Here is a 26,577-nt window from a genome sequence, read left to right on the forward strand (position 1 = left end):
TGAAATTGTCTGCTTTGAAATAGCCTTGTCTTCTGATCCTGCGGCATGTCTCTACTAATTCCTCAGTTTTTTCTTAGAGCTTTAGTCCTGCTTAAGTAGAATCTTAGCCGTCCGTGTATGTCCAAGGAATGCAAAATTCTCTACCCCTTGTTCTGTGGATAAAAGGGTGGCAGATGAATTGCTTGCTTAAGAGCCACACTAGAAACCTCCTTAGGCATAAAAGTAGAATTTGTCCTCAGAGATACCTTGTCTGGGTAAAATATGATAAAAGGCTCTACAGCCATGAGGGCCTGTAGCTCTGAAACTCTTCTTGCTAAAGTAATTGCTAGTAGCAGAGCTGTTTTCCATGATAAAAACTTTATATCAGTGATAGCAGCTGGTTCAAATGGAGGCAGGGTGAGCTTTTCCAACACATAATTGAGGTCCCATGCAGGCAATGGTGATCTTCTAGGAGGCCTTAAATTTGTGGCTCCTCTAAGATACTGCTTTAGTAAAGGATGAGAAATGATTGGTGGCTCTGTATTGTAATGAGCCAAAATGGCAGACGCATGGATTTTAATTGATGAGAAAGATAGGCCTTTGTCAAGCACCTCAGTTAAGTATTGCAATATCCGAGGAATATTTGGTTCTGCTGTATCAGTTCGTTGTGCTCGATTCCAAACAGAATTTCTTTTTTTTGTCAGCATAAGATTTTCTAGTACTAAGCCTTCTGGCTTCCAAAATTGGCATCCATCACAGCTTTATACTGAGAGGTGTTGTTTGTAGGACTACCTGATCAGCCATGCTGCCAGGTTCAGAGTCTGTAGTTGGTTGTGCAGGATCTGATTGTTTAGCTGGGACAGTAGTTGTGGTCTTTGAGGCAAGGTCCAAGCTGGGTATTGAGACAAGTTCCTTAGGATTGGGTACCAGTATTGGCGGGCCATTCCGGGGCAATTAGTATCATCTTTGGTTTCTCTTGTCTGACTTTTAGGAGGACCTTGGGGAGAAGAGGCAGAGGGGGAAAGGCGTAAACTGATAGGTTTTTCCAACCAAAGGATAGGGCGTCCACTTTCCATGCTTGTCTGTGATAAGTCCTTGTGCAGAATCTTTTCAATTGATAATTTTGAGGAGAGGCAAATAGAGCTATGTCTGGGCTTCCCCATTTCTCTGTTATCATGCTGAAGACTTGTGGATTTAGTTTCCACTCGTGAGAATCCATATGGTTTCTGCTTAAATCGTCTGCCAGAGTGTTTTGTTTTCCTGGCAGGAATCGAGCTTGAAGATGTATTTGGAAGGTCAAAGCTGTGTCCCACAGTGCCATGGCTAATCTTTAAAGGGGTTATGAATGTGTGCCCCCTTGCTTGTTTATATACTACATGACTGTGTTGTCAGTCTTTATCAGTAGTTGTCCTGGATGAAGTAAGTCCTTGAAGGCTGTTGGAGCATTTTGAACAGCTAGCATCTCTTTCTGGTTGATATGTAGATGCATTTGTTTTGGTGACAATATGCCCTGAATGCATCTTCCTGCCATGTGGGCCCCCCCCCCAGGAATAATCTGATGCATCTGTTATGGTTTGGCTGGAAGAGGGTAGAGTGACTGGCCGTCCCATGTTTTGGTGACATGCCTTTGCCCACCAACAGAAACTCCTGTTGCAGGCAGGGAATGAGAGGAATCATTGTTTCCAGACTGTGAGAATGCTGACTCCGTAAACTTTTTAGGTACCACTGAAGTTTCCTCATATGCAGTCTTGTATATGGAATCAGTAGGATGCAGGATGCCATGAAGCCCAGAGCCAGCAGTATTTGTTTTGCAGAAAACTGGGTTTTTGTTGCCATCAATTTGAATTAAGTAGTCAGTTGCTTTTGCTTGTCTGGTGTGAGGCAAGCCATCTTGGCAGTTGTATTCAAGCTTGCACCCATGAATTTTATCTTTTGAGAGGGTACCAGCTGTGATTTCTGTTTGTTTATTGTGTTACCCTAGGCATGTAAGAAGTCTTTTCACAAACGCCAGGTATCTTAGAATAGTGTCCTTGTTCTCTGCTTGTTCTCTGCTTGAATGAGACAGTCGTCCAAGTAAGGATATATTGGTACAGTTTTTTGTCTGCAAAATGCAATTACTGGTGCCAGGCACTTTGTAAAGACGCTGGGCGCAGTAGATAAGACAAGGGGCAGTGCCAAACTCCACATGGGTGTCGGTAGAGGCCTTCGACTCAAAGGTAGCAGGTATCAGGGGCTGCAAAAACGCCTCACTGAGTACCGGCGACTGGCTTAGAAGCTTCGTCGTCAGTTTTGGATCTCGACTGCCTGTCTCAGTCCTTTTCCTTGCATTTTTTATATACTCCGGTAGTCGGATTGCTATCAGACGACATTTCTGGGTAGTTAAATCCGTTTCCAAAATACTAGGATGCAAAAATATACAGACGCTTAATGCGTTGGTTAAATCTAGCACAAAACCAACAGCCAGGCACGTTGTGATCAGGGCCTAGGCAAGGAATGCAGTATAAATGAAAATCCTTATGAGGTATTTGCTTCCCACAAGTAATAAAACTATTAACTTTTTCTGACATTGGTAAAAAGCAAGAAAAAAAAGTTTCCCCAATGGGGTACTTGGCTTTAGTGAAGACTTCGGTTCTGAAACTCACACTCAAATATTTCAGTAGTCTGCCGACAGGCACTTGCGAAATGCTTCTGCCTTGGGCACCACGCGGCAAGAAAGACTAAAGAAAATGGCGTCTGCTGCAGGTTTTATACCCCTGACGTCATGGAAGAGGAGAGAGCAACGACGCAGGACCCAAGACTTTGGAATTCAGACCGACTGAGGGCAACCTGCCAGCACATTACCCAAATGTAATGAATGCAACAGTGAAACATGAAGAACATCAAGGTATTTTTTTCATCACAGTTTAGTTCATGTCATTTAACTTACAGCTTAAGAAAGGAAGGATTAAACTATAAATGGAACCATGAGCCTGGGAAGCAAACAATGTTTCAACCAGTCGTGTACGCATGAACAGATATCCCAGTTTTTTTCTATACACATTTATTGAATACAGCCCAGCTATCCAAACAAGGTACATTTTCATCAAGGTTTAGTTCATTTCATTATGCATTAAGAAAGGAAAGATTATACTATTAACAGAACCAGGAGCCCTGAAAGCAAAGAACGTTTCAACCACTCACGTAGACAGATATCCTGTTTTTTTTCTATGCACATTTATTTCCTCCTGTTTGCAAATACACATGTATTGAATAGGTTAGCCTGTGTAGTTTTAAATGACATTACCCTACACCCTAAAACCAAAAAGGTGACCAGAAGAAGCATATATACCGTACCCAATTTCAAAGCACTTATGTTAGGAATCTAGCTGCGATAATATGCCAGTATCCTACATTTTTTATTATTATTCATCAAATGTCACTTATCTGTTTCTGCAAATTTTCCCAGATGTTCAAAGCAGTTCAACACACACACTGCAGGATAATTAATTCCTTGAAAATTAGACAGAAATGTTCTGGGATATCTAAAACAAAAAGAAAAAAGTTAGAATTTCTTACTTGAGAGATGTGGTTAATTGAAGATTCCATGCGTCGCAGCTGTGATGCCTGTATATCCAGCATCTGGAGGACATTGTTGGCTAAAGTGTTGATCAGATATGCTACACTTGCTAATGACTGAGTTGTATAGGCTTTGGTTTCTTCTAGAGCTCTCTGTTTATCTGCAGACTAAAGAATAAAACAAGTGTTAAAAGCAAAATTCTAACCACAGAAGTACACTCAAAGTACAGTTTTGTACCTACCTTAAATGTAGATGTCCAATAGATATGCAACTGCAGTCATAACATATGGGTTGTCCTGCCTCAGGCAGCTCGGTCCCGGATTCCAAAGTCTGGGTCCCGGCTGGTCTCTCAGACGTCAGAACGGCTGGAATATAAAGGCATCGGCCGACGCCATCTTCTTCAGTGTTTCTTGCCCCAGATGCCAGGTGCCCTCCTAGGAAGGCTAAATTTGGTGAATGGATAAACAATTCCAGACATGCACAACAGTAATAAACAGATACACCATAGGAGATACCCCCAGCTAATAGGAATAGGGGGAGTGGACCCATAAAGAAGGTTGCAGAGGGGTAGGAGGGTGGGAAAATCCGACTGCAGATTCATAATCATCGGACATCTACATTTATGGTAGGTACAAAACTGTACTATGTCCTTCAAGAATGCAACTGCAGTCATAACATATGGGTTGAATACCATAGCCAAGCTGGGGGTGGTTGGAACTAAGAAAGTGATGGTGTAGCTAAAATGCCCTGTAGGAGGACTGCCAAACAAAGCCTGCTCGGATCTGGAGTATAAAGGCAGGTTGTAGTGCTTGGTAAATGTATGCACGGAGCTCCATGTAGCAGCCTCTAGAATGTCCTTTGTAGCCACTCCTCTTAGGAAAGCTGTGGATGTGGCTATAGCTCTGGTGGAGTGTGGCCTAATATTGGCTGGCACACTTTTTCCATGAAAAGAATAGCAGAATCTGATGCAGTGTCCAATCCATTTGGAAATTGTTTATTTGGAGATTGCTTTTCCTTGTACTCCAGCAGCATAGGCTACAAGCAGTTGGTCAGACTTTCTGGCAGCCTTAGTTCTGTCCAAGTAGTAGTGTAGTTGCCTGTGTATGTCCAAAGTATGCAGCAGTGCTTCCCCCCTGTTTTGAGGATTGGGGAAGAAAGTAGGCAGGTGAATGGATTGATTTAGAGACACCCTGTAAATTACTTTTGGCATGAATGAAGGATTGGTTCTTAGAGAGACTCTGTCCTGATGAAAAATGAGAAAAGGAGGTACTGCCATGAGTGCCTGAATCTCAGAGACTCTTCTTGCTGATGTGATTGCCAATAGGAAAACCGTTTTCCATGAGAGAAATTGCATTTCTGAAGTTGCTGCTGGTTCAAAGGGAGGAAGAGTTAATTTTTCAAGGAAATTGAGGTCCCATGCAGGTACTGGCAGTTTCCTGGGAGGTTTGATATTCTTTATCCCTCTTAGGAACAGTCTTAGCAAAGGATGCGAAAACACAGGTGGATCACAACTGTATTTTGCTGAGATTGCCGAGGCATGAATCTTTATGGAAGAATATGAGAGACCAGAATGAAACATTTCTGCCAAGTATTCCAATATCTGAGGTATACTCAATACTGTTGTATCCTGACCCCTGTTAGCATTCCAGATGATGAATCTCTTCCACTTGGCTGAATAGGTTTTTCTGGTGGAAGTCTGCGTTGCTTCCAGTAAGATCTCTTGAACTTTTTGGAAGAGATATCGGAAGGAGTTATGGTAACCTCCAGGCTGTCAGATGCAATGTTTTCAGGTTTTGATGAACAGTCCTGTAATAGTGGTGTGTTAGAAGCAGAGGCCATAGTGGCAGAGGCCACGGTTTGGTCAGAGTTATGCTCAACAGCAATGGGTACCAGTGCTGCCTTGGCCAGTCTGGAGCTATCAAAATGCCTGTTGGTTGTTCTGCTTTGATCTTCAGTATCACCTTGGTCAGCAGTGGTAGAGGAGGGAATGCATAAATTGTTAGGGAATTCCAGCTGAAGGAGAGAGCATCCGTTTTCCAGGCTAGAGGATGGTGGGTCCTTGTACAGAACTTTTCCAGGTGATGATTCATGTGAGAAGCAAAGAGATCTATGTCCGGTCTTCCCATGTCCTTGTTATTTGTGAGAAAATGTGAGGATGCAGCATCCATTCGTGTGGATCCAAGAAATTTCTGCTCAGCTTGTCCGCCAGTACATTTTCCTTGCCTGGCACAAACTGGGATTGCAGATGTATCTTCAGACTTAGGGATTTTTCCCAGAGAATCATTCTTAGTCTGCAGAGGGGATAAGAATGAGTGCCTCCCTGCTTGTTTATATACCACATAACAGTGGTGTTGTCTGTCCTCATTAGCAAATGTCCTTGTTGAAGTGATTTTTCGAAAGACTCGATTGCATGTATCACTGCCAACATCTCTTTTTGGTTTATGTGCAGATGCCTTTCCCTTGGTGTCCATTGACCTTGAATGCATCTGCCGTCCATGTGCGCCCCCCATCCATGGTCTGAGGAGTCTGTTGCAATCATTTGACCTGCTTGAGGTTTGGTGAAAGACATGCCTTTGTTTAACTGACTTGTTTGAGCCCACCACAAAAATTCTCTTTGTAGACATGGAATGAGTGGGATTACGTCCTCTAGGCTTTGGCTGTGTTGGGACCATAAGCTTTTTAAGTACCATTGCAGCTTTCTCATATGAAGTCATGCCAAAAGGTATCAGAAGAATGCAAGATGCCATGAACCCCAGGGCCTGCAGGATTTTCCTTGCAGTCAGCTGGGAGAGCTTTGCTAGGCCTTTGAAGTACTCTGGTAACTGCTGTTGTTTTTCCTCTGTGAGACGTAGTTTGTGTTTTGTGTCCAGTTTGGCTCCTAGGAAAAGAATCTGTTGGGATGGCAGAAGTCTCTATTTCTGAATGTTGACTGTGTATCCTAAGGCCTGTAGTAATTGAATGACATAGTCCAAGTTTGCTGTCAAGGTTTGTTTGTTGTCTGCTTGTATGAGGCAGTCGTCCAGGTAGGTATATTTGAATCCCCTGAGTCTGCAGTGTGCCACTACTGATGCCAGGCATTTCGTGAACACTCTGGGCAGTAGATAAGCATAGCGGCAATGCTGAGAATTGATAATGCTCTGTCCCTGCAAGAAATCTGAGGTATCTTCTGCAGCTTTGTCTGATTGGGACATGCAGGTATGCCTCCTTGAGGTCCAGAGTGACCAGCCAAGACCCCTTGCCCAGCATGGGTAGGAGTTGCTGCAACGTCAGCATTTTGAACTTTGGCACAATGAGATAAGTATTTAGCGTAGACAAGTCCAGTATAGGCCTCCATTTGTTTTCCTTTCTTGGAACAAGGAACAGTCTTGAATAAAATCCCTGGCCTTGTTCCTGTGGAGGGACCTTTTCTATTGCTTTTATATTTAACAGCTTTGAAACTTGAATGAGTGCCTCTGCCCTTTGATGAAGTGGCAGGTTTGGCATGCCTTGTCTTATTGGTAAAGTATGGAAGTGGAATCTGTAACCTTTGTCTATTAAATCCAGTATCCATTTGTCCTTTGTTAAGATATGCCAGTTTTTTGAGAATAAGGATAATTTTCCGCTCAAAGGTGCTTCTCTTTGAACCTTTGTAGGCGGTATGAAAGTCAAGTCATTGTGGTTGTCCTTGTGGTGCAGCTGGACTGCCTGCGCCACTCTTTTGATTTGGTGGTTGCCATTGGCCATTACCCCTGTAGGAGCCCGGCATTGCCCTCTACCTCGGCACACCTGTTTTTCCCTTGAAACTTGTCAGTGTCTGGAAAGGACCAATTCTTTGAAGGCCAATTCCTGCTGAATCTGGGTGGCTGAACCTGGAGGAAATCTTTGACTGTCTGTACCGATTTAGCTTTTTCCTCAATGGACTTCAACACATCTTGTGCATTAGCACCAAAAAGCTTCTGTTTTTCCCAGAGGTGCATCAAGTAACTTTACTTTAACATGGTCTGGCAGTGGCTGTTCTTTTAACCAAGCATGTCTATGTACAACAGCCCCAGTCATAGCTGCCCTACATGAAGCCTCCAATGCATCATAACCACACTGAAGAAAATGACTGCTAACCTGCTGAGTGTTATGTACTAGATCCTGCAATGCCTTTCTATCAATAGGCTGAGGAGAGGCTATCTTTTTCTGTAAATCATCCAGTAAAAAATCCTGGTACTGAAACATATGAAAAAGGCAGTTAAGTGACCTCATGGCCAGGGTGGTAGAGGTATAAACTTTTTTACCCCATCTCTCCAGGGACCTAGCTTCCCTATCCGCTGGCAGTGGATTCTTGGCTGTGGAAGTAGCCACTCCCTTGGGGCCCTGTGAAATAGTTTCTAGATCCACAGAATGGGCCTTAAAGAGATGTTTGTGGGTGTCAGGGACCCTATAATATCTGTCTGGCTTGACCGGAGCAGGAGGGAGAGAATCAGGGTTAGCACTAGAGTCGGAGAAAACATCATCCAGGACATCCATAACTGGAGGGATAGCTAAAGGTCTGTGCTGGGGAAGCTTGGGGAAGGTACGTAGTCTTTTCCTGGAATCAGAGAATTCATGACCCTGCCATTTAAAATGCTCCCTCAGAGTGTAGGACTTCACAGAACAAAAAATCCTCAGGAGGAGAGGCAGAGGGAATTGATTCCTCAGCATCGGAGTCCTCATAGGCCTGGAAGGATTCTTCTTGGGTATCTGAATGCTCAGAATCCCCAGAGGCTTCACCTGAAGAGAGGTTGTCGGCCTGCTCAGGTCTGGGCCTTTTCTCTGCAGGCGGCTGAGAACCTCTGTCTGGATGAGGGTGAGATCCCCTGATAAAAGAAATAAGATCTGCAGCAAGAGACATGATCTGTTTATCAGAAGAAGGGGCCTGGGCAGTAGATTTAGGATGGGCCTTGGCCTGGCTGGCGGCCTTAGCACGTGCAAAGGCCTTGATGGACATGGATACAGGAGGCCTAGCTGCTTGCGATGCAGGAGTAACCTTGTCCACAGGAATGGTGTCGGTAGATCCAGAACTTCGGTTCTGGAGGAAAATCAACAACCGCACCGTGTAGACTCCAAGACCGAAGGGCGTGTTAATGCTGTGTAGTCGCCTGAGCGGTTGAATTACCGCTCTCGGCGAAAAAAACACTCACGGAGGGTTTAGGAGTATCGGTGGACGCGGGCCGGTGATGTCGGTCGGTCCTGCTTTTTGGTAGATTGAGATGTCGGTTGTTCGATGGCATGATATAAGCGAAAAATTCACGAAAAGGTCTTCGGCAAATTCTGCCGCTCTGAGAGTGCGCTTTATTAAAGCAAGCACAGGCAGCACAGGCCGTGAAGTCGTGGTCTGGGCCCAGGCAAGGAGGCAATAAGAATGGAAGTCCTTTTGAGGTATCTGTTTTCCACAAGACGAACAATTAACTTTCTCAATTAGTTCTGTCGTCGACTGAGGCAAGAAAAAATGTTCCCCAATGGGGTACTTAGCTTTTAGATGACTTCGTACTGAAAACACAGGAGCTGACCGACCGGCACTTGCGAACTGCTTCTGCTTCGGGCACCGCGCGGCAAGAAAGACTGGAGAAGATGGCGTCGGCCGATGCCTTTATACTCCAGCCATTCTGACGTCGGAGATGAGGCGACACCAGCCGATGCCGGACCCAGACTTTGGAATCCGGCCGACCGAGGGCTGCCTGAGGCAGGACAACCCATATGCTATGACTGCAGTTGCATTCTTGAAGGACATCTGCAACATTCTGCAGAAGTGAGAAAGTTTAAAGTACTAGACAGTACAGCAATGTTTGCGTTTTTTGTTTGTGTAGGTTCCTTCTGTGCATTTTTGACACATTCTCCTTCTATAACATTTTTCCAGTCTTACCTACACGTGTTCTATAACGAACAGTTAAACTCCATCAACAAGTGCTTATAAACCAATATCAATCATATTGGTAACAAATAAAAACTTAAAAATAGGGTACTGAAGGGCAGTAATCATTCCAATTATCAAGATTAGATAAAATTCTGTTGTCATCATTCTTAGGCTAGTACTAGGCTATCAGCCCTAGAGCCTATACAAGCCTAGCCATAACAATTCCCTGGCTATTTCTTCCCACACTATTTACTTCCCTGGACCCCTGTCTAGCAGGGCGACTGATGTGATCCCCGGGGTGAATTTCCTTTCTCCAATCCAATCGTCAAGGTTCCTTTTAAAAGAGGGCCAAAGAGGCACTCTGTTTGACATGTATGGGCAGTCTATTTCAGGGTCTGGGGAGTCTCTGGGTCAGGAACCTATCCCTCCAGCATATTTTGTTTATTGTGATAAGGTTTAAATCCCTGGAGCGTGTGGCTCTGAGGGACTGTTATTTCTTTAAGTGTAGCATGTCCAACAGCTCTGGGTTTGACATGGCCTTGTATGTTGAGCAGAGATTGCCTCGGAGTAGACGATATGCGACAAGAGTATAGCTGGATGTTTTTAAGGCGGTCAGCACAGGGCATCTGCTTTAGGCCTGTGATTCTTTTAGTGAGGTATTTCTGCGGCCTTTCCAGTTGTTGCAGATGTCTTGAGAGGTACACACCAAATAAGGGTGTTGTATTCTATAATGGGTCTAATGAGGGTAAGTACAGTGGAACAATGACCTCCTTTTTTCTGGATGAAAAGCCCTTGGTGAAGAGGTGTACCACACAGAAGAATTTCCTGACTGTTGTGGCAATGTGGTTATCGAAGGTGAGACCACTGTCCACCTGTGTCCCTAAGTCTCTTATCACACTTACGGTGTTTAGTGTACTGCCACCTATGTGTTAATTCACAGGTACATGTTTTTTTCCCAAAGGGGATAACTATACATTTCTTGGTATTGAGCTTGAGCCCATGGCTCTGGTACCAAGCATCGGTTTCTGTAAGGCCCTTTTGTAGAGTATCCACATAATTTGGGGATTCAATAATGGCTCCCAGTTTGAAGTCATCTGCGAACTTGGTTAGCCAGAGTCCCTTAGTGCTGGCCTGTACTTCAGAGAAGTAGATGCCAAACAAGAGAGGTCCCAGGACTGAACCCTGAGGTACTCCACTTGTCTGGAGCTGAATTTGGAGTCCGCTACTTTTACAGTGTGTGTTCTGTCAGGAAGCCAGTTGGCAACCCATCGAGTGACGTAGGGATTAATGCCCAGCTTAACAAGTTTATCTATGATTCCAGAGTGGTGGATGGTGTCAAAGGCGTTGGCGAGGTTAAGATAGGCTGTGTGGACTGCCTTACCTTCTTCCACAGCTCTGGAGACTGATTTGTAAGATTGACTAGAACTGTGAAACCACTCAAAAGGCAAAGAAAATCAAACACAACTAGTCATCTTGATTAAATTCTTTAACCAACTGTACAAGGAAGCAAAGGGAATGACCAAATAAAGTTTTGTACCTGCAACTATGTAATAATAATATAGCAAATAAATATTTGGACATTTCATCAGACTACAAAGAAATAAAATTTATTTCATTTCCATGTGTTGACCAGGAAGGTGAGGCTTGGCAAAATCTTTTCAAGGAAAGGCAGGGAAAATATCACCACACAAAAATATACAATGTCATACATTAATATAAAGAATAAAAGTTCCAGAAGACAACTGCAGAATAGGGACTTAGAATTAAATAAAAACTTACAAAAAAGATGCCAACATAATTCAAATCCAGCAATACTGTGATGAACCGACATTGGACATCCATTGGTTAAACTTGTGTTACATTACACTTCTTTCGGCTTTTCCCAGTTAGGGGTTGCCACAGCAGATGACCTGTCCGCTCATGATTGGCAGTGGAGTTTTACGGTACTGAATTGCCAGCCTAGCGCCCAACCTTCCACAGAAGGCACACACACCTACGCACTCACGCCTAGGGCCAATTTAAAGTGTCCAATCCACCTACAGCATGTCTTTGGGATGTGGGAGGAAACCCAACAGACCATAGGGAAGACATGCAGACAACGCACAGAAGGCACCCCAGCCGAGGATTGAACTGGAGAATCTCTTGCTGTGAGCTGGCAATGCTAACCGCTGCACCACCGTGGCCACCCACAGTAGTAAATATCTATGAGTGACAAAACTGGGTACTTCGATTTAATGCAAAGACTGAGTTGAGGTATAAAAACAAAGCACTGCAGATGAATATTGCTAAACGAGAGCCAGGGAACAGCAGCTGTTTAGCACTTAGATATATAATTTCTCACCTTTATTGTTTGAGAGTTGAACTTTGAAAAACATGAAGGTTAGGAGGCAGAAAATGGATGCAGTGAAACAGTAATCTGTAAAACAGTAGATTCTAGTGAAGTTAATGTATTAGCCTTGGGATGAGCAGAAGCATAGCCAGAAATTTGCTGATTTTTGAAAACTTACAGTTTTTCAATTTGCTTTAAGTGTAGCTGTGGGAGTTCCAAATTTTGGAAATACAGTAACTCATCAGCAGTATTATTAGATGTGTTGGTGAGTAAAAGTTATTTTCAGAAGGTAGCACCATAGCTATGAAATAAATAATGGTGTTTTGCATTGTCGGATAGTTTTCTGGTTTAAAACTGCCACACTGTTTAAATGACTATTAAAAGTCTGACAATAGACTGATTAATGCTGACATTACATGCTAATATTATACATGCTAACATGGTTATAAACAGACATGAAAACATTGCAAATATTTTGCAATGAAAACAACTGATATTGGTGTTGTTTTCAGATACTTATTAATTCAAACTAAGTGCTTTCTTAGATGCTACACTTGAACACATCTCCAGGGTCTTAATACCTTATTTTTATCATTTTTCACTTTCCACCTTCGCAATTATAGCTATGGTTTTCAGCCTACTTAGGGTGTTCACTTGTAGAGTTATACAGACATTCAGTAAAGTTGTACTTTTTTTTTTTTTACACAAACCTGATGTATTTGGTACGAAAGCAATTTAAGTGTTTCAGTTTACAAGTGAATACTTATTCCGATAGCTCTGTAGTGGTAAATATTTTATTTAGCCATTTTGTTAATGAGCTGGTTTCTTAACTGATAACGTTTGGATCAGTAAGTTAGCCTTAACAAGCTGTTCTTATATATATTTTAATTTGTCTAGCTTTTTAGCTTCAGTTCTAAGGTAGCACCGTCAGTTTATGGTGTTAACGGGGAAGGGTACTTGAAGAAATGAGTTTATTGCTTTTATTGTTCTTAACAGAACCACCCTCCTTATCCAATCCCTTGCTCCAAATAACCTAATTATATATAAATAATGGACGTCTAATGCTTTTCAGTATACTCAACTAGGATCACTTGCTTGTGTGTTTCAATAAAGGATATTCCATTTTTAACTCAACTGTGGACTACCAACTGCTGTTTTCTATTTTATTATTTTGTAGTACATATTTTACAGTTGGATTTTTATTGGTGAATTGGGTGCACAACATACTTTAAGGAGAGAACTTCACTCCCTCCACACTGCGAAGTTTCTTCTTTGTTTATATCAGCCATTTCCCTGCAATCATGTTACTAAGCTTGGAAAGTACACTAACCTCAGTGACATCATGGCAGTGAAAGCAAGGAGAGTGGGCACATACTTTAATGGGTGCACTGCTGCACATCAATAGATTTCAATGCGTGCACCTCTATGCGAGAGCTCTCACTGCTTACAGTGACGTCAGGATGGACCGCATTACATTTATTTGGGCCATAGTTTAATAACGTTACAAAACATTAAAACATGGCCCAAATAATTAAATTAGAATAACACAAATGCATCGCAGCACTTGACTCTCTAGATGCCAGGATGCACCCATGATCGTGGCCAAATAATTTTATCTGCCAATAGCAGAACAATTGAACAAATAAACCTGACAAAATTACTAGGAGTCATTACATACAACCACTTGAAAGCTGACAATCACATATCTCAAGTATGTAAAAAAATAAGATAAATAAAAAGTGATCTCTATATACAACCAAATCCATCTTCCCTTGCTTGCCCCCTCACTGATTAACTTTCAAGCCACAGTGTTATTCAACACAAAACAATGCTATAATAAAAATACAAAAAATATTGCTGCTGGTTATTGCTACAGAAATCACTGCCAGCCCCTTGAGGAATTACACCGGCTACAATTTCCACATTACTTATCTCTTACAAAAGTTCATAAGCTCATCTGTAAGCCTGAAAACTAAAAAAAAAAGTTTGACAAAGTAAAAGATATATTCAACCCTAGTCCTCTGACAAGAGCTTTACAAGAGAGAGAGACAAATTTCTACTCACAGCAACAAAGCCTTATAGTAATGCTGGTGACTTTCTATATTCGAACAGCACTGCCAAAACATAGATCATCACTGCCTTATCACTGAAGCAATTCAGCATGAAAAAACTATTTCAAAATAAACACCTAACAGACAAGTGGCTTTGCTCCTGCACACACCAGACCAACGTCCACTCTGGTTCAAAAAACAGTTGTTGGGTCTACAGTTCACCACTTGTAATTTCCCAGTTTGAAGAACGTAAATCATAATTACTTGTTTGACTGTACTCTTTCAGTGTCTCTTCTATACATCTTCATGCAGTCTTATTAACCTCCTCCCAGCCCAGCATCTTCCTCCTACTTCATCTCTACAAAGGTCATTTAATTCTCCTACTCCATTCCCTCCCTTCTCTGCTATTTTCCAACTTGGCATCCACTTTATTCATGTACTTCTACTTCCCTCTATTTTACACCACACCCTCAGATTTCATTATTGCACTGCATATCTCTTATAATAAGACAAATGACCCATGGTCCATAATAAATACATTGCACATGATGTTAATGACTCATTGTACAGAGATTTTTTTCTTTTTCTTGTAAATGTTTGAAAACTGTTTTAAATTTTCCTAACTCTTCAAAACTATATTTGTCAAATGCCTTCTACCCCTGCCTGCCAAAGAAAAAGGGTTTTGCTCAACCCAGTCAGACTATGTTGGCAGTGAAAATCAAAATAAAATAAAATTTTCATCTTGCAGCCCTTGTATGCCCAAGCACTAAAATGTTTGCTAGCAGAACATTACAGCAAACTTCTGTGCACTAAATCTTCAATATGCAAGAATTTTGCTTAAAAGAACTTCTTGTGATGGTCTGAGTGTCTGTCAGCAGACCCTTCCTCGAATTTTGCTCAGGACATCTTGTGATGGTGTCCGTCAGCAGACCCTTCCTCAGCTGCAGCTCGAACATGACTTAAAGGTCTATTTAGCTCCTTGGAAGAGTGTTCTATTTGGGTGAAATCTATTAGCAAACAAATTGCCTCATGGAATAAAAAAAGCAGGCAAGAGGGTCTGAATGAATCCAACTTCTCATAGCCAAATGGACACTGTATGGTGGTGAACAAGACGGTAGATGAGGTTCCTGGCAATATCAAATGCTAATGGGTCAGACTCCACTGATGTTATTACAAAGAAGGATTTGCTGGTTGGTTTCTAAAGGCATTAAGGAAGGCTGGACAGTTTTATAAAATTGTTAAGAGAATTGGGGAAATAGTTAAGTCAACAAACAGTTACGTACTTAACATAACTTGGTATCTGTGTTATCCTATTTCATTATGTGTGGTTCTTGGATCTGATGTCGGATCTGATATGGCAACTTTACAGAGCAAATTCCTGGCTCGAGCTCCTCCCACTCCCATAATCCCCCTCTACCTTCAAACCCTGAGATGAGTTTGGTGACCAATGACAGTTAGGAATCTGATGGTTACTATCAACTTATATAAGCAATAATGGAAATAGAACCGCAAGAGGCAGAAGATAAAGGGCCTACAATGCAGCCTCTCCAGATCCACCAACCAAGAAGGAGGATGGGAGGTGATGAATAATGAAACAGGACAATACATACCAAGTTATGTTAAGTACATAACTACTTATCTGATATTATCCATTTCATTTGTTGCATCTAGGTCAGAATCCCCAGCTACGAATAACCCTAGGTGGCCCCAAGGAAGATGTGCCTAAGCATAGTGGAACCAAAAGATGCCCCGCCTCTAGAGGTCATACCTAGTTTGTAATGAGTAACAATATGGAGAGTAGACCAAGTAGCCACAGCACAAATCTCATTTAAGGACATCCTGGTAGGCAAAGGCTGAAGTAGCAGCCACCAACCTTAGAGAATCCGCCCTAAGAGGGCAAAGCAAGCTGCATCTTCCTCATGAAGCAAACCAGATAGATACAAGCCAAGATCCATTTAGAAATAGTTAATTTTGAAACTGTTTGGCCACGCCTGTTAAGAGCAAAGGCCACCACAAATAACTGATCAAATTTTCTTAAGAGTTTAGTCTGATGCAAATAAAAATCGAAGCGGACGATGAACATCCAATGTGTGGAGAAGATATTCACCCTTGTTCGATTGTTTAGGCAAGAAAACAGGCAACTGAACTTCCTGGTTAAGACTTCTTTCAATGCCGACTTTAGGCATGAAAGAAGGATTAGTTTGCAAGGTCACTCTGTCCTTATGAAAAATAATATATATATATGGAGGTTTAGCAGACAAGGCCTGCAAACTCAGAAACCCTCTTGGCCAAGGTAACAGCTGCCATAAAGGCAGTTTTCCATGACAGATACTCTAGACCACAAGAATGAACATGCTCAAATGGACAGGGTGAGAGATTGTAGCACAAACATCAGATCCCAGGGAGGAGCAGGATCTTTCACTGGAGGCCTAAGAAGGAAGACACCCTTCATGAAGGCCTTACATAGCCTGGAGGAAAAAGTGAGCCCAGCATGGGAATGGTAATTGGAAATAGTCACAAACTGTAACTTGATGGTCAAAAAAACTGGCCCCTCCTTGAAAAAGGGATGTGAAAAAGAGAAGGATATCTGGAATAGGAGCTGCAAAGGGACTCATTACACTCCAGCGTCCAACAGGAAAAGTGCTTCCACTTACTACGGTAGACCTTATGAGTAGGCGACTTCTGCTAAGCCACAATAATTCTCCTAATGGGAAAAGCTATCATGGACTGCTGTACTATGACTGGAAATGGAGAAACCACGCAGTCAGGCGAAGTGACAGAGGGTTGGGTGGAGGTTCTGTCGGGTAAGAAATGAGATCCGGAACGGGATCCAGTATCTTGTGAGGATACTTAAGAGACTTGAGGAAGGGGAACCAAACTTAATGAGGCCAGAAGGGGGCAATGAGTATCACAGAACTCTTCAGTCTGAAGGCTTTTTATAGCACTTTGGGGAACAGAGGAATGAAAGGCAAGCACAGAGGAGACCTGGGGGACAATCATGAACCATAGCTTCCCTGCTGCACTTCTTCTACGGGGAGGCAAACAGGGTGCATCCAGGTTGGCCCCAACAGTCGAAACTTTGAGGTGCCACTGACTGACTGAAGGACCACTTGTGTGGAGTTAGGATGGATTTGCTGAGTCTGTCTGGCAAGACTTTGGATTTTCCCTGGTATGTACATTGCAAGAACAACACAACTGGAGGAGTTCACCTATTCCCACACCCTCATGGCTTCTCTGCACAACAGGTACAAACATGTTCCCCTTGCTTGTTAATATACCATACCACCAACACGTTGGTGTGAATAGCCACCGTCCCCAGAGGGACGCTGCCCCCAAAAGGCTTGCTACATGAAAAGGACAGGCCTCATCTCCAGGATGTTGATGTGCAGTTTGGTCTCCAAGGGGGACCACATGCCTTGGAATATTCTGCCCCAAAAATGCCCCCCCCCCCCCAATAGGGAAGCATCTGTGCTCACTGTGGCCACGGTAGAGGAAGAGAAAGAGGCCTGCTTCAAAGGAAATTCTCCGATTGATGCCACCACAGCAGATGTAAAAGGGAGTCAACACGACTGGCAGTTCAGTGATTTATCCTATTCCATCCAATGTCTATGCCAGAGTCCATTGAAGCACTTGCATGTGGAATCTCACCAGGGGGACGAGGGGAATCACTGTCGACATGGAAGCCAGAGCCCTCGGAATGAGGTAAGCTGGAGGAGAAGGAATCTCTAATAGCGCCCCTGACTTGTTGTCGGATTAAGTCTGCTCTATGGGGAAGCAATGCTGTAATCTCTGACTGTACTGAGAGGAGTGCCAATAAACTCCAGACTCTGAGCCAGGGAATGTTTCGTCTTCGCCAAGAGGTACCATGCGACAGAAACCAGTCGATGCCTGGTGAGAGTTGTGAGAAGCCAACTGTCCAGGTACAGGAAGACCTGAAATCCCTAAGGCCTCAGGTGAACTGTTACGACCGCTAGATATTTGGTGAACACCCTAGGAGCTGTGGTGAGACCAAATGGTAGAGCTCTGAATTGGAAATGATCAGCTCTAATTTGGAACTGCAGATGCCTCCTGGAGTGCCTGTCTATTTTGATATGACAGCAGGCATCCTGGAGGTCTACTGAGCACATCCATTCCTCCTTCTGCAGAAGGAGCAAGATGGACTGATCATCCGAACTTCGACTTCTTTACTAAGAGATTCAGCTTGCTGAGGTCAAAAATCATATGAAGGCTCCCAGTCTTCTTTGGCACTAAAAAGCAGGAATAAGTACCGGATCCTCTTTATTCTGTTATGACCTGCTAGATGGCTCTTTCTACAGGTGCCAGCACTTCTTGTTGGGCTAGTTCTCTCTGACTGGGTGGAACATTTGGAAGAACTTTCTTGGTATGTGGGGTTGGATTGGAAAAAGGAATGCAATAACTCCCTGGATAGAATCTTGAGCACTCATTGATCATTTGTTATGGACATCCAGTCACTTGGTTGCAATGAAAAATGACCCTAGACTACCTCCAGGGCAGGACAGTCAGGCAATGGTGCAGGGGGCCCTGAATGCGTTTCTCAGAGAAGGGCTCCCTGGTGCCCTGATTTTGCAGATCCCCTCTGCCTCAAGTGCAGCATCTACCACTGAAGCCCCTTCCCCGGCCTCTGGAAGAGATACTCGGGAGCATCCTAGAAGTAACTCTGTGACTTGCAGAATGAGAGCTTCATACTACCCCACTGGTATTTGGAAAAGGACCTTTGGGGAATAGAAAACTTGATTACGACCGCCGACAAAGTCTTTCCTTCCTCTGCTCACTGCAGGTTAGGGCTTCTTTTACAGACAGTAAATAATAAAGAGGAACCATTGAAAGGGGCATTAGTAAAAGATGCCTTGAAGGGGTCCGTGAACCCACATAGCCGCATCCAAGCATGTCGCCTGATGACAATGCCTGTGCCAGCCGTTCGAGAAGTGCCTTCTGCCGCATTGGAAATCAACCTCAAGGAATTAGAAATAGAGCAGAGAGTAGTGAGCTGAGGAGACACCTGCTTGAGGTTCTCGGCTGGCATCAGTTCAGAAAGAGACTTTGTCAGCTCAAAGATCTGGTCCCTTTGGAGGCGGGTAAAATGTGCCAGGTAATTAACGGCTCTCAGGCCAATGGTGGCTGAAGCGTAAATGTGCTTTTCATGCCTACCAAATTGCCTGAGACTCACAGCTCAGGGGATGGATACTGGAGCTCTTTTCCGCCAGCTTCTTCTTAGTAGCTTCAGCCAGCTCCTTCTTAGTAGCTGCAGCCACCATGATGGCATCAATTGGTACTCCTTGGCTCCAATGAGTCTTGTCAGCAGAGGGGGCTAAAGAACGTGTTTGTCTTCTTAGGAACTTGCTCCACACGGTCAGGTTCCTTCCAAGTCCTGCGTGTGATGAGGTCAACCAGCTCATCTGCAGGGGGTAGACCCAGGTAGTATATGGGCCCATCCTGAACCCCTTCAGAAACACAGACTCCTCTCCTAGGACAAGGGCTGGGGAGACTAATTGCCCGTTTCAGCAGCTTCAGTGTGTCCCCAAAGTAGATGCCCGGCAGAGATCTGGGGGACCCATCCACTTCATAGAAATCTGTCTTCCTCCTTGAAGGACTCCATAGAAGAGTCCAAGTCTCTCATCTTAAACGATCTCTTCTGAAGAGGCTCTTCCTTAAGGGGTTCTGGAGAGGACTCAGAAGAAAGGAGAACCTCTGTGGTTTGGGAAGCCTGAAGGCTATCCTGGGAGGGCTGACCCTGGACCTCACATAGATGGTCTGACAGGTGCCAGGAAGGGGGGAAAAAGATGCTACTCCAGTCTTGGAGAAGGTCCGCTCTACAACCCAAAAGGCTGAAGGACTCTAGCAAACCCTGTCCCCCGTAGCCGGAACTACCATGGAAGGAAAGGAGAGGCCACCACTGTCCCGGGCTCCTCGTACAGTACTGGTCCCAAGTTGCCAAAAGTCGATGTCCCCAAGGAAAGGGACCGATCTGACAAACCCAGACAAGAACCCCTCCCCAGGGACATAGCACAAACTTCTCAGAGGCAGGACCCACTCTGGTCTGAAACCATATGAACCAAGCAAGTCTGTGACTCTGGAGGACCAGGGAAAGTGGCTATTCCCTGCACCCCGGACTCATAGAAGACCAGGGCTTGGGGTTCCAAAACTGTCTTAAAAATCAGAAGAGAAGTAGACTTGGGGGCCTGGGGCCTCCTCAAGCCTGAGCGGGTCAGGGAAGATGCCAAAAGACCCATCTCTATCTGGACCATAAGGAAATTCATCAGCCTGTCCATGTCTGATAGTAAAATGATCCTAGAGGACCTGTAAGAGGTGGAAGAATGTGTGCATTTGGACAGAGAAACCCGATTTGAGGCCATAACCATTTTGTAGCATTCCCAATCTGGGGAATGGCTTCGATGACTCCGAACTGAAGGTTTTGGATCCCTGGGAGAACCGATCAGTGAGCCTATGACCGCTAGCTCCAGATCAGATGAATGTGCTGGATCAGAGCTCTGCGAAAACAGATTGCCTTGAATCCAAGGGGGGATCACAGAGCCAAAGTGATGGCTGTTGGATCCAAGAGTCTCGGATCAGAGAAGACTTGTGGTCCAGAGGTCAGATCCAGGGTCTTTGGATCAGACACTGCCAAAGAATGCTTCAGATCCAAAGGGCTGTGATAACAGAGACTAGATTGAAGAGAAGAAGAATGAAGAGAAGCCCCCAAGGAGGCTCAAGAGGCTTTCCTCTTGCGCTCTTTCTGGGTCCTCTTCCTCCAGCAGCGAACAACTAAGGGACCCCCTTGGGCCATGCTGCTGAGCAGCAACTTATTCCACCGATCCGCCAGTGCTCGAGGGTTGAACAAAGCACACACCGCACACTCAGCCTAGAGGTGGTTGGATCCCAAACAACATACACAATTCTTGTGGATGTCAAAATTGGCCATCTTACGCCCACAAGAATATAATCTTTTAAACCCGGTAGGTTTCTCCGACATGGCCCTACCAAAACAAGCGCACACTGAATACACAAAACCAAGTATAGAGAAAAGGTCACAAAGAAGAACAAATCCAACACACACAGCCAGAAAACAAACCCCTAGGCCCAACAAACCCCAAGCACCAAGTAGGGAAAGGAACTGGGGGGGGGGGGTACCAAACTCCGAGGAAAGGGAAAATAAATGCAACCCTAATGCTGTACGAGCACTAAGCAAGGGTAGGACGAAATAGAAGTACTCTAAATGAACTACAGAACACAAAACGTACCTGCCAAATCTGTACAATAAAAATCCCAGAAAGAAAGCTGAAAACCAGAATAGAGTCCGTAGCTAACCACGGCAAATGAGATCTGACAGTTTGAAGGTAGAGATAATGGGAGTGGGAGAAGCTCGAGACTAGAATCTGCTTTATAAAGTTGCCAGATCAGATCAGACATCAGATCCAAGACCCAGATGTGATGAACAATGAAATGGATAACATGAGATCTTGAATGTTACAGCTAATGAACAGCTGTGGTATTTGGTACAAGGATCTTCAGGATCAGAATGTTACTTTGTGTCTAAGTTTGACTAGAAAGACAGAGCTGAAAGAAAGTGCACTCAAATTATTGGGTTACTGGTGTAACTAGAGCAGCAATGTGAGCCATGCAAGAATCATCAGTAATCTCCTTCAGCACAGGCACACCCATCCTCATTCTCAGCACAGTCATGTGCCCAACTGGCTACTCTCACTCGTCATCTAGGCTGTAGCCAGGGCTTCATCCTGCTGTCCCACCAATGCAAAGTTGATTGGACTATAAAAGACTTTTGCACAGCTATTAGGAGCAGCAGATATTTCTCTTCTTTTAAGTGCATAAAATGAATTAGTTTGTGAAGCTAAGTAAAGGTAAGAGCTGTTAAATGTGTAAATATCTATCAGTTTACTACTAGAAATAGCAGCGGTAAGATTCATACTGCTAATGGATTGTTTCAACAGTAACTTTCTCGAGAAGGATGTGATAAAGAAAGTTGCAATACAAAAGGGCATGAAGAACTTAATGTAACACAGTTCTGAACTTCTGAACAAACCTAAAGGTTTGGAATTTCCATCATATATATGTTACTTGACTTTGATGTTGAAATAAAGAAGGTGAAAAATGCAAAGGTCCACAATCTATGGGCGGTTTATTCTTGCAGGTCCGTATAAAAGTATTACATTAGCTGCCACTGAAGGTAATTTTAAAATTAGTCAATTTCCCTTTTTGTGATCGAAATAGGCCAATCTATAACCAAATGGGACAGGGTTACTTTACTTTTGTCTGAAGAAAAATACCAACCGATTAAGAAAAGGCACAATCCATCATAGTACAGAATTTAAGCTGAAGGAGCAATGGAAGGGGGTGTTGAATTGAGCATCTGGTACATTACTACCCTACTTTCACAAAGAAACTGTAAAGTGGACAAAGAACTGGTTGCAATATTAGAAGTCCAAAGAGTTCAATTGTATGAGACTATGTCGAATAGGTTGATTTACTGGAAGATATTTAAAAAGGTAATGCCCTAACATCGAAAGATATTTTTTTTCCTTCTTGGAATAGCAACGGTTTAACCACTCTAGCTAAGCAGCACTGCTTTAAGAGTTATCAACATAGCTAAAACCATCTCTGGTAATCCTGTAGGAAAAGCAGTGAGATACAAAAGCATATTCCTTTAAAGAATTAATGGTCTAAGGTTTTACCAGGTATTCTATTTACATTCATTCTGTTACATTGTTTTAAGTCACTGTAATTTTTATTACTTGCTTTCTGTACCTTTTGTGTGAGTTTACTTTTCTCCCCAGACCCCCACTGAAAGGGGGCAACTTGTGGCAAACTGGACAATCCCAGTATACAAAAAGCGAAATAATAAAGTCTGTGGGAGGGGTAAAACAAGGGGTGCCCCCCCCTCCAAGAAACATCTCATCACTTAGATAGTCATACATTTATATAAATGAAAAAAACTTAGACATATTTTCAGTTGCAAATATTACACAACACTTTAAACTCTATCCAGTCATGGTTAAACATTACATATCTCATTCAAATCCTGTTTTCTTTAAACCTCATTCCTCCTCCAAAATGTTATTTTACATGTATTATTTCCCCCAATTTTCATTTTTTCTATGGACATTTGCTCCTACTTTTTTCTGAAGATCCAATTTTCAGATGTTTTATCTAGGTTACTATACTCACAACTTCTAGTACAGTTGGGTTTAGACTGACTTTTACTTTCTAGCAATTGCCTTTTTGGCACCCACCATAATTAGACTAAGCAGGCCTTACCATATCTAGGCAATTCCGATTCTGTATCATAGCTCAGAAAAATAATTTCCTTAGTTAAACTAATTTGCTCACACAGTATTTCTGAGAGTAGTCTGCAAGAAAACTTTAAAGTCTGTAACTCCAAGAAAACATGATCCCAATAACCTCTTTCTTCCCCATCACACCTCTTACATTTGTTGTCAACCAGAGGAAAACTTATTTGTGGAGTCGACACAGGTATTTTTATACCCCAAGTAAGCACTTCCATGTAAAAGGTCATTAATCTTCTAGACATTGTTGCATGTTTGGGAGGCATGCATGTATCCCCCATTGTTTCTTTGTAAATTACTTCTTTGTAATGAGGGTTGCTGCTTTTGATACTGAATCATTGCTCACCAGAGGTCAAATAAGCTGAATGATGAGCAAGGGGTGTTAAAGTTAAGGTGAAAGACATTTTGGGGCCAAAAGTATGACCTACTTTGCTTTTTATATACAACCAGGCACCTCATAGCAAATCTCCAAAGAAAGTATGTGTTTAGGGAATTCCAATGTGGCCGCACACTGATCACATTCAGCTCTCCCAGTGTGAAAAAAGAAACTGAGATAAGGCCAGTAACTCTTGCAGTTTTAGTAAATTCAGTTACTGGCTAGCAAGTACACTGTCTGGATGCCTTCAACGAATAAACTTAAAAAGCCTGAAAGAAGCAAAGCTAGAAAAAGTGGAGAGAAAACTATGACTGGGAAGAATCCTGCAGCTGTTCAGCAAAAAGCAGTTAAAGTTCCTCTCTGGTGAAAGACATGGCTTCCAGTGATCCAGAGGAATACAAATCAAAACCTGCTCAGATCCGACTAAAATAAACAAAATATCAGAGTACATCAATAACAAAACAAAATGGCTGGAAAAACTGGAAGCAACTTTAAACATGCTTTATAGATGAACTGAAAACTGTAAAAGTCAGAGGTTGAAATGAAAAGGCTGTTTAAGTTTCAAAAAACTGGTGGAGTTAAAGGATAGAGAACACAGAGAAACCAGAGATTTTTTTGCTATACCAGAAAATAACTGGAAAGAAGAGACTATTAATTTTATGAAAGCACAAATAAGCAACTGTACTGGTATTACACAACAGGATTTGTTAAATGAAAGGGCACATCGTGTGTATTCTCCAAACCTGGACACGAGAAAGCAGCCAAGACCTGTATTACTATAAATACAAACAATCAAAGCAGCAGAACAGTTTGCCTGCCATAGTTTTACCAGGCTCAAGTATTAAACATTTTAGACAGTAGATTTTGCTCTTCAGACTGGTGTACGGTCAGGGAAGGTCGAGAAGCAGCCATGAGATTCAAGCTGCTGAATCCAGCTGTCTTCAGAATATTTATTTCCTCAGAAGTACCTTGGGACTTGGAACTGGAATTTGGGGATGGGAGGTGAAGAGGAAGACCAGCAATGCTGAAACTGTAAGTTATGTACTCACCATAACTAGGCATGTGTCGTCCATTTTCATTCTTCCACTCTTATGGGGTCGGATCCAACTCTGCCACATTTACCATACCTCAAATCCAACTCTCGAGCTCCTCCCTCTACCCCATAATGCCCTACTCCACCCTATTGTCTCAGATGGACTTTGCTGCTCATTTCCTAATAGTTGAAGAGAAACAGATATAGCCAGACAGAAAGAGACAAGGCTCAAACCTGGAACTGTAGGTTCCAAAGTCCAAAAGGTCCTTCCAGAAAAAGGATGGATCGGGGGGGGGTAGTTGACAAAGAAAATAGACAATACAGATGCCTAGTTATGGCGAGTAGATAACTTATAAATTTGAAGTTGTCCTTTTCATTCTTCCTCACATGTGGGACAGAGTCCCCAACTATGCTGACCTTAAGTAGCCATCATGGAAGGATATTAAGGAGTACTTGCCAAATCAAAGACAGCCCTATTTCTAGAAGGGATATCCAATTTGTAATGTGAAATAAAGGTATGCATTTTGGACCATGAAGTTGCTGCACAAATGTCATCAGTAGATGTTCTTGAACAAAACGCAAAAGAAGCAGTCATGGATCTAGTTCAGGGAGCTCAGGGTGGTTTTGGTAATGCTATACTTTTCCGTGAGTAAATCCATGCGATACAGTCTGTAATCAATTTAGCTAGGGAAACTTTAGAAACTGCTTGACCAAAGCGATTGGGACAGAGATACAAAAAGCTGGTCTGACCTCTAAACCATTTTGTTCTATGAAAGTAAAAACATAGTTGCCCGTGTATATCAAGGAGGTGCAGCATGTACACTCCTTTACTGGTAAAATTTGGAAAGAAAACAGACAACTGAATGGATTGGTTGAAGCTTTATGAAGCTACCTTAGGTAAGGGTGGGTAAGTCCGCAGACAAAACCTATCTTTTTGAAAAACAATGCAAGGAGTTTTTGCTGAAGTTATGGCTACCAAGAAAACTGTCTTCCATGATAGAAATTTGAGATGAAATTTGTCTGATGGTTGAAAGGGTTTCTGTGTTAATCCTTCAAGTACCACAGTAAGATTCCAAGGCGGTGAGCAATCCTTTATCAGAGGAGAAAAATGCATTCCACAAAAGCTTTACATATTTTAGAGGAAGCCAAGGAAAAGTATTTATTCCCTGTGTGGAAATTTGAAATTGCTGCCAAAGGACATTTAATTGTAGAGAAACTAGCCCCATTTTTGAAAATGTCAGGAAAAAGAATAGCTGAAATTGGTGCAGAAAAGGAATCAATGTCCTTGTCTGATGTCCAAATAGAAAACCCTTTCCATTTACTTTTACAGGCCTTTTTGGTAGAATCCTTCAGAGAAGCCAAAATAATGTTACGAACTGGGAAGAGAGCACGGACTGCCTATTACTGGAAGTGGAAAACCATGCAGTCAGCTTGAGGACCTAAATGTTGGGGTGTTGAATCACTGACGGATGAGAGAAGATCCTGAGTAGGCTTCAGCATCCATGCAGGATAACGAAGATGAGGCCGTAGAAAGGGGAACCATACTTGCCAAGGCTAGAAGGGGGCAATAAGGATTAGACAGCTCTTCGCCAGCTTGCTTTCCATAAATATCTTGGAATCAGGGGAAGAGGATGAGCATAAAGGAGACCAGAGGGCCAAGTTTGAAGACCATCTCTCGGTGACTTCCGCCCTGAGGGGGAAATCGGACAGAAGTACTTGCTGCACTTGAGAGAAGTAGCAAATGGGGCCAACCTTGCTATGACAATGTCTGAAGATCATATTTGCTATTGACTGATTGGAGACGCCACTCGAGTTAACAAAATGGATCTGCTTAGTTTGCCCACAAGCACTTGGTTTTCTCTGGGATGTGTTTTATAATTAGAAACCCATTCACAACCCTCATGGCCTCTCTGCAAAGGGGTAAGATTGGGTTCCTCCTTGCCTATAGATGTACCAGATGACAGACATGTTGGTCGGTCTGAATTGCAATAGTGCCCAAGGGAAAAGCATCTTGAAATGCCTGAACAAAGGACTGCCCTCATTTCTACGACACTGACATGCAACTTGGGGTCT

The 26,577-nt window shown here is 43.0% G+C and overlaps 1 protein-coding gene across 1 annotated transcript in view; it reads right to left on the minus strand.

Annotated features, from left to right (window-relative positions):
• LOC122792715 (abl interactor 2-like) overlaps nt 1-26,577 on the minus strand; it is an 852,815-nt gene that overhangs the window by 407,676 nt on the left and 418,562 nt on the right. The window contains exon 2 of the mRNA XM_044060299.1: nt 3,535-3,702. Within this exon, the coding sequence (XP_043916234.1) occupies nt 3,535-3,702 (168 nt within the window). The remainder of the gene's footprint in view (nt 1-3,534; nt 3,703-26,577) is intronic.

The sequence above is a fragment of the Protopterus annectens genome, chromosome 2.part0 (genome assembly GCF_019279795.1).
Source record: "Protopterus annectens isolate FY-2018-M chromosome 2.part0, PAN1.0, whole genome shotgun sequence".
Lineage (NCBI taxonomy): Eukaryota > Metazoa > Chordata > Ceratodontiformes > Protopteridae > Protopterus > Protopterus annectens.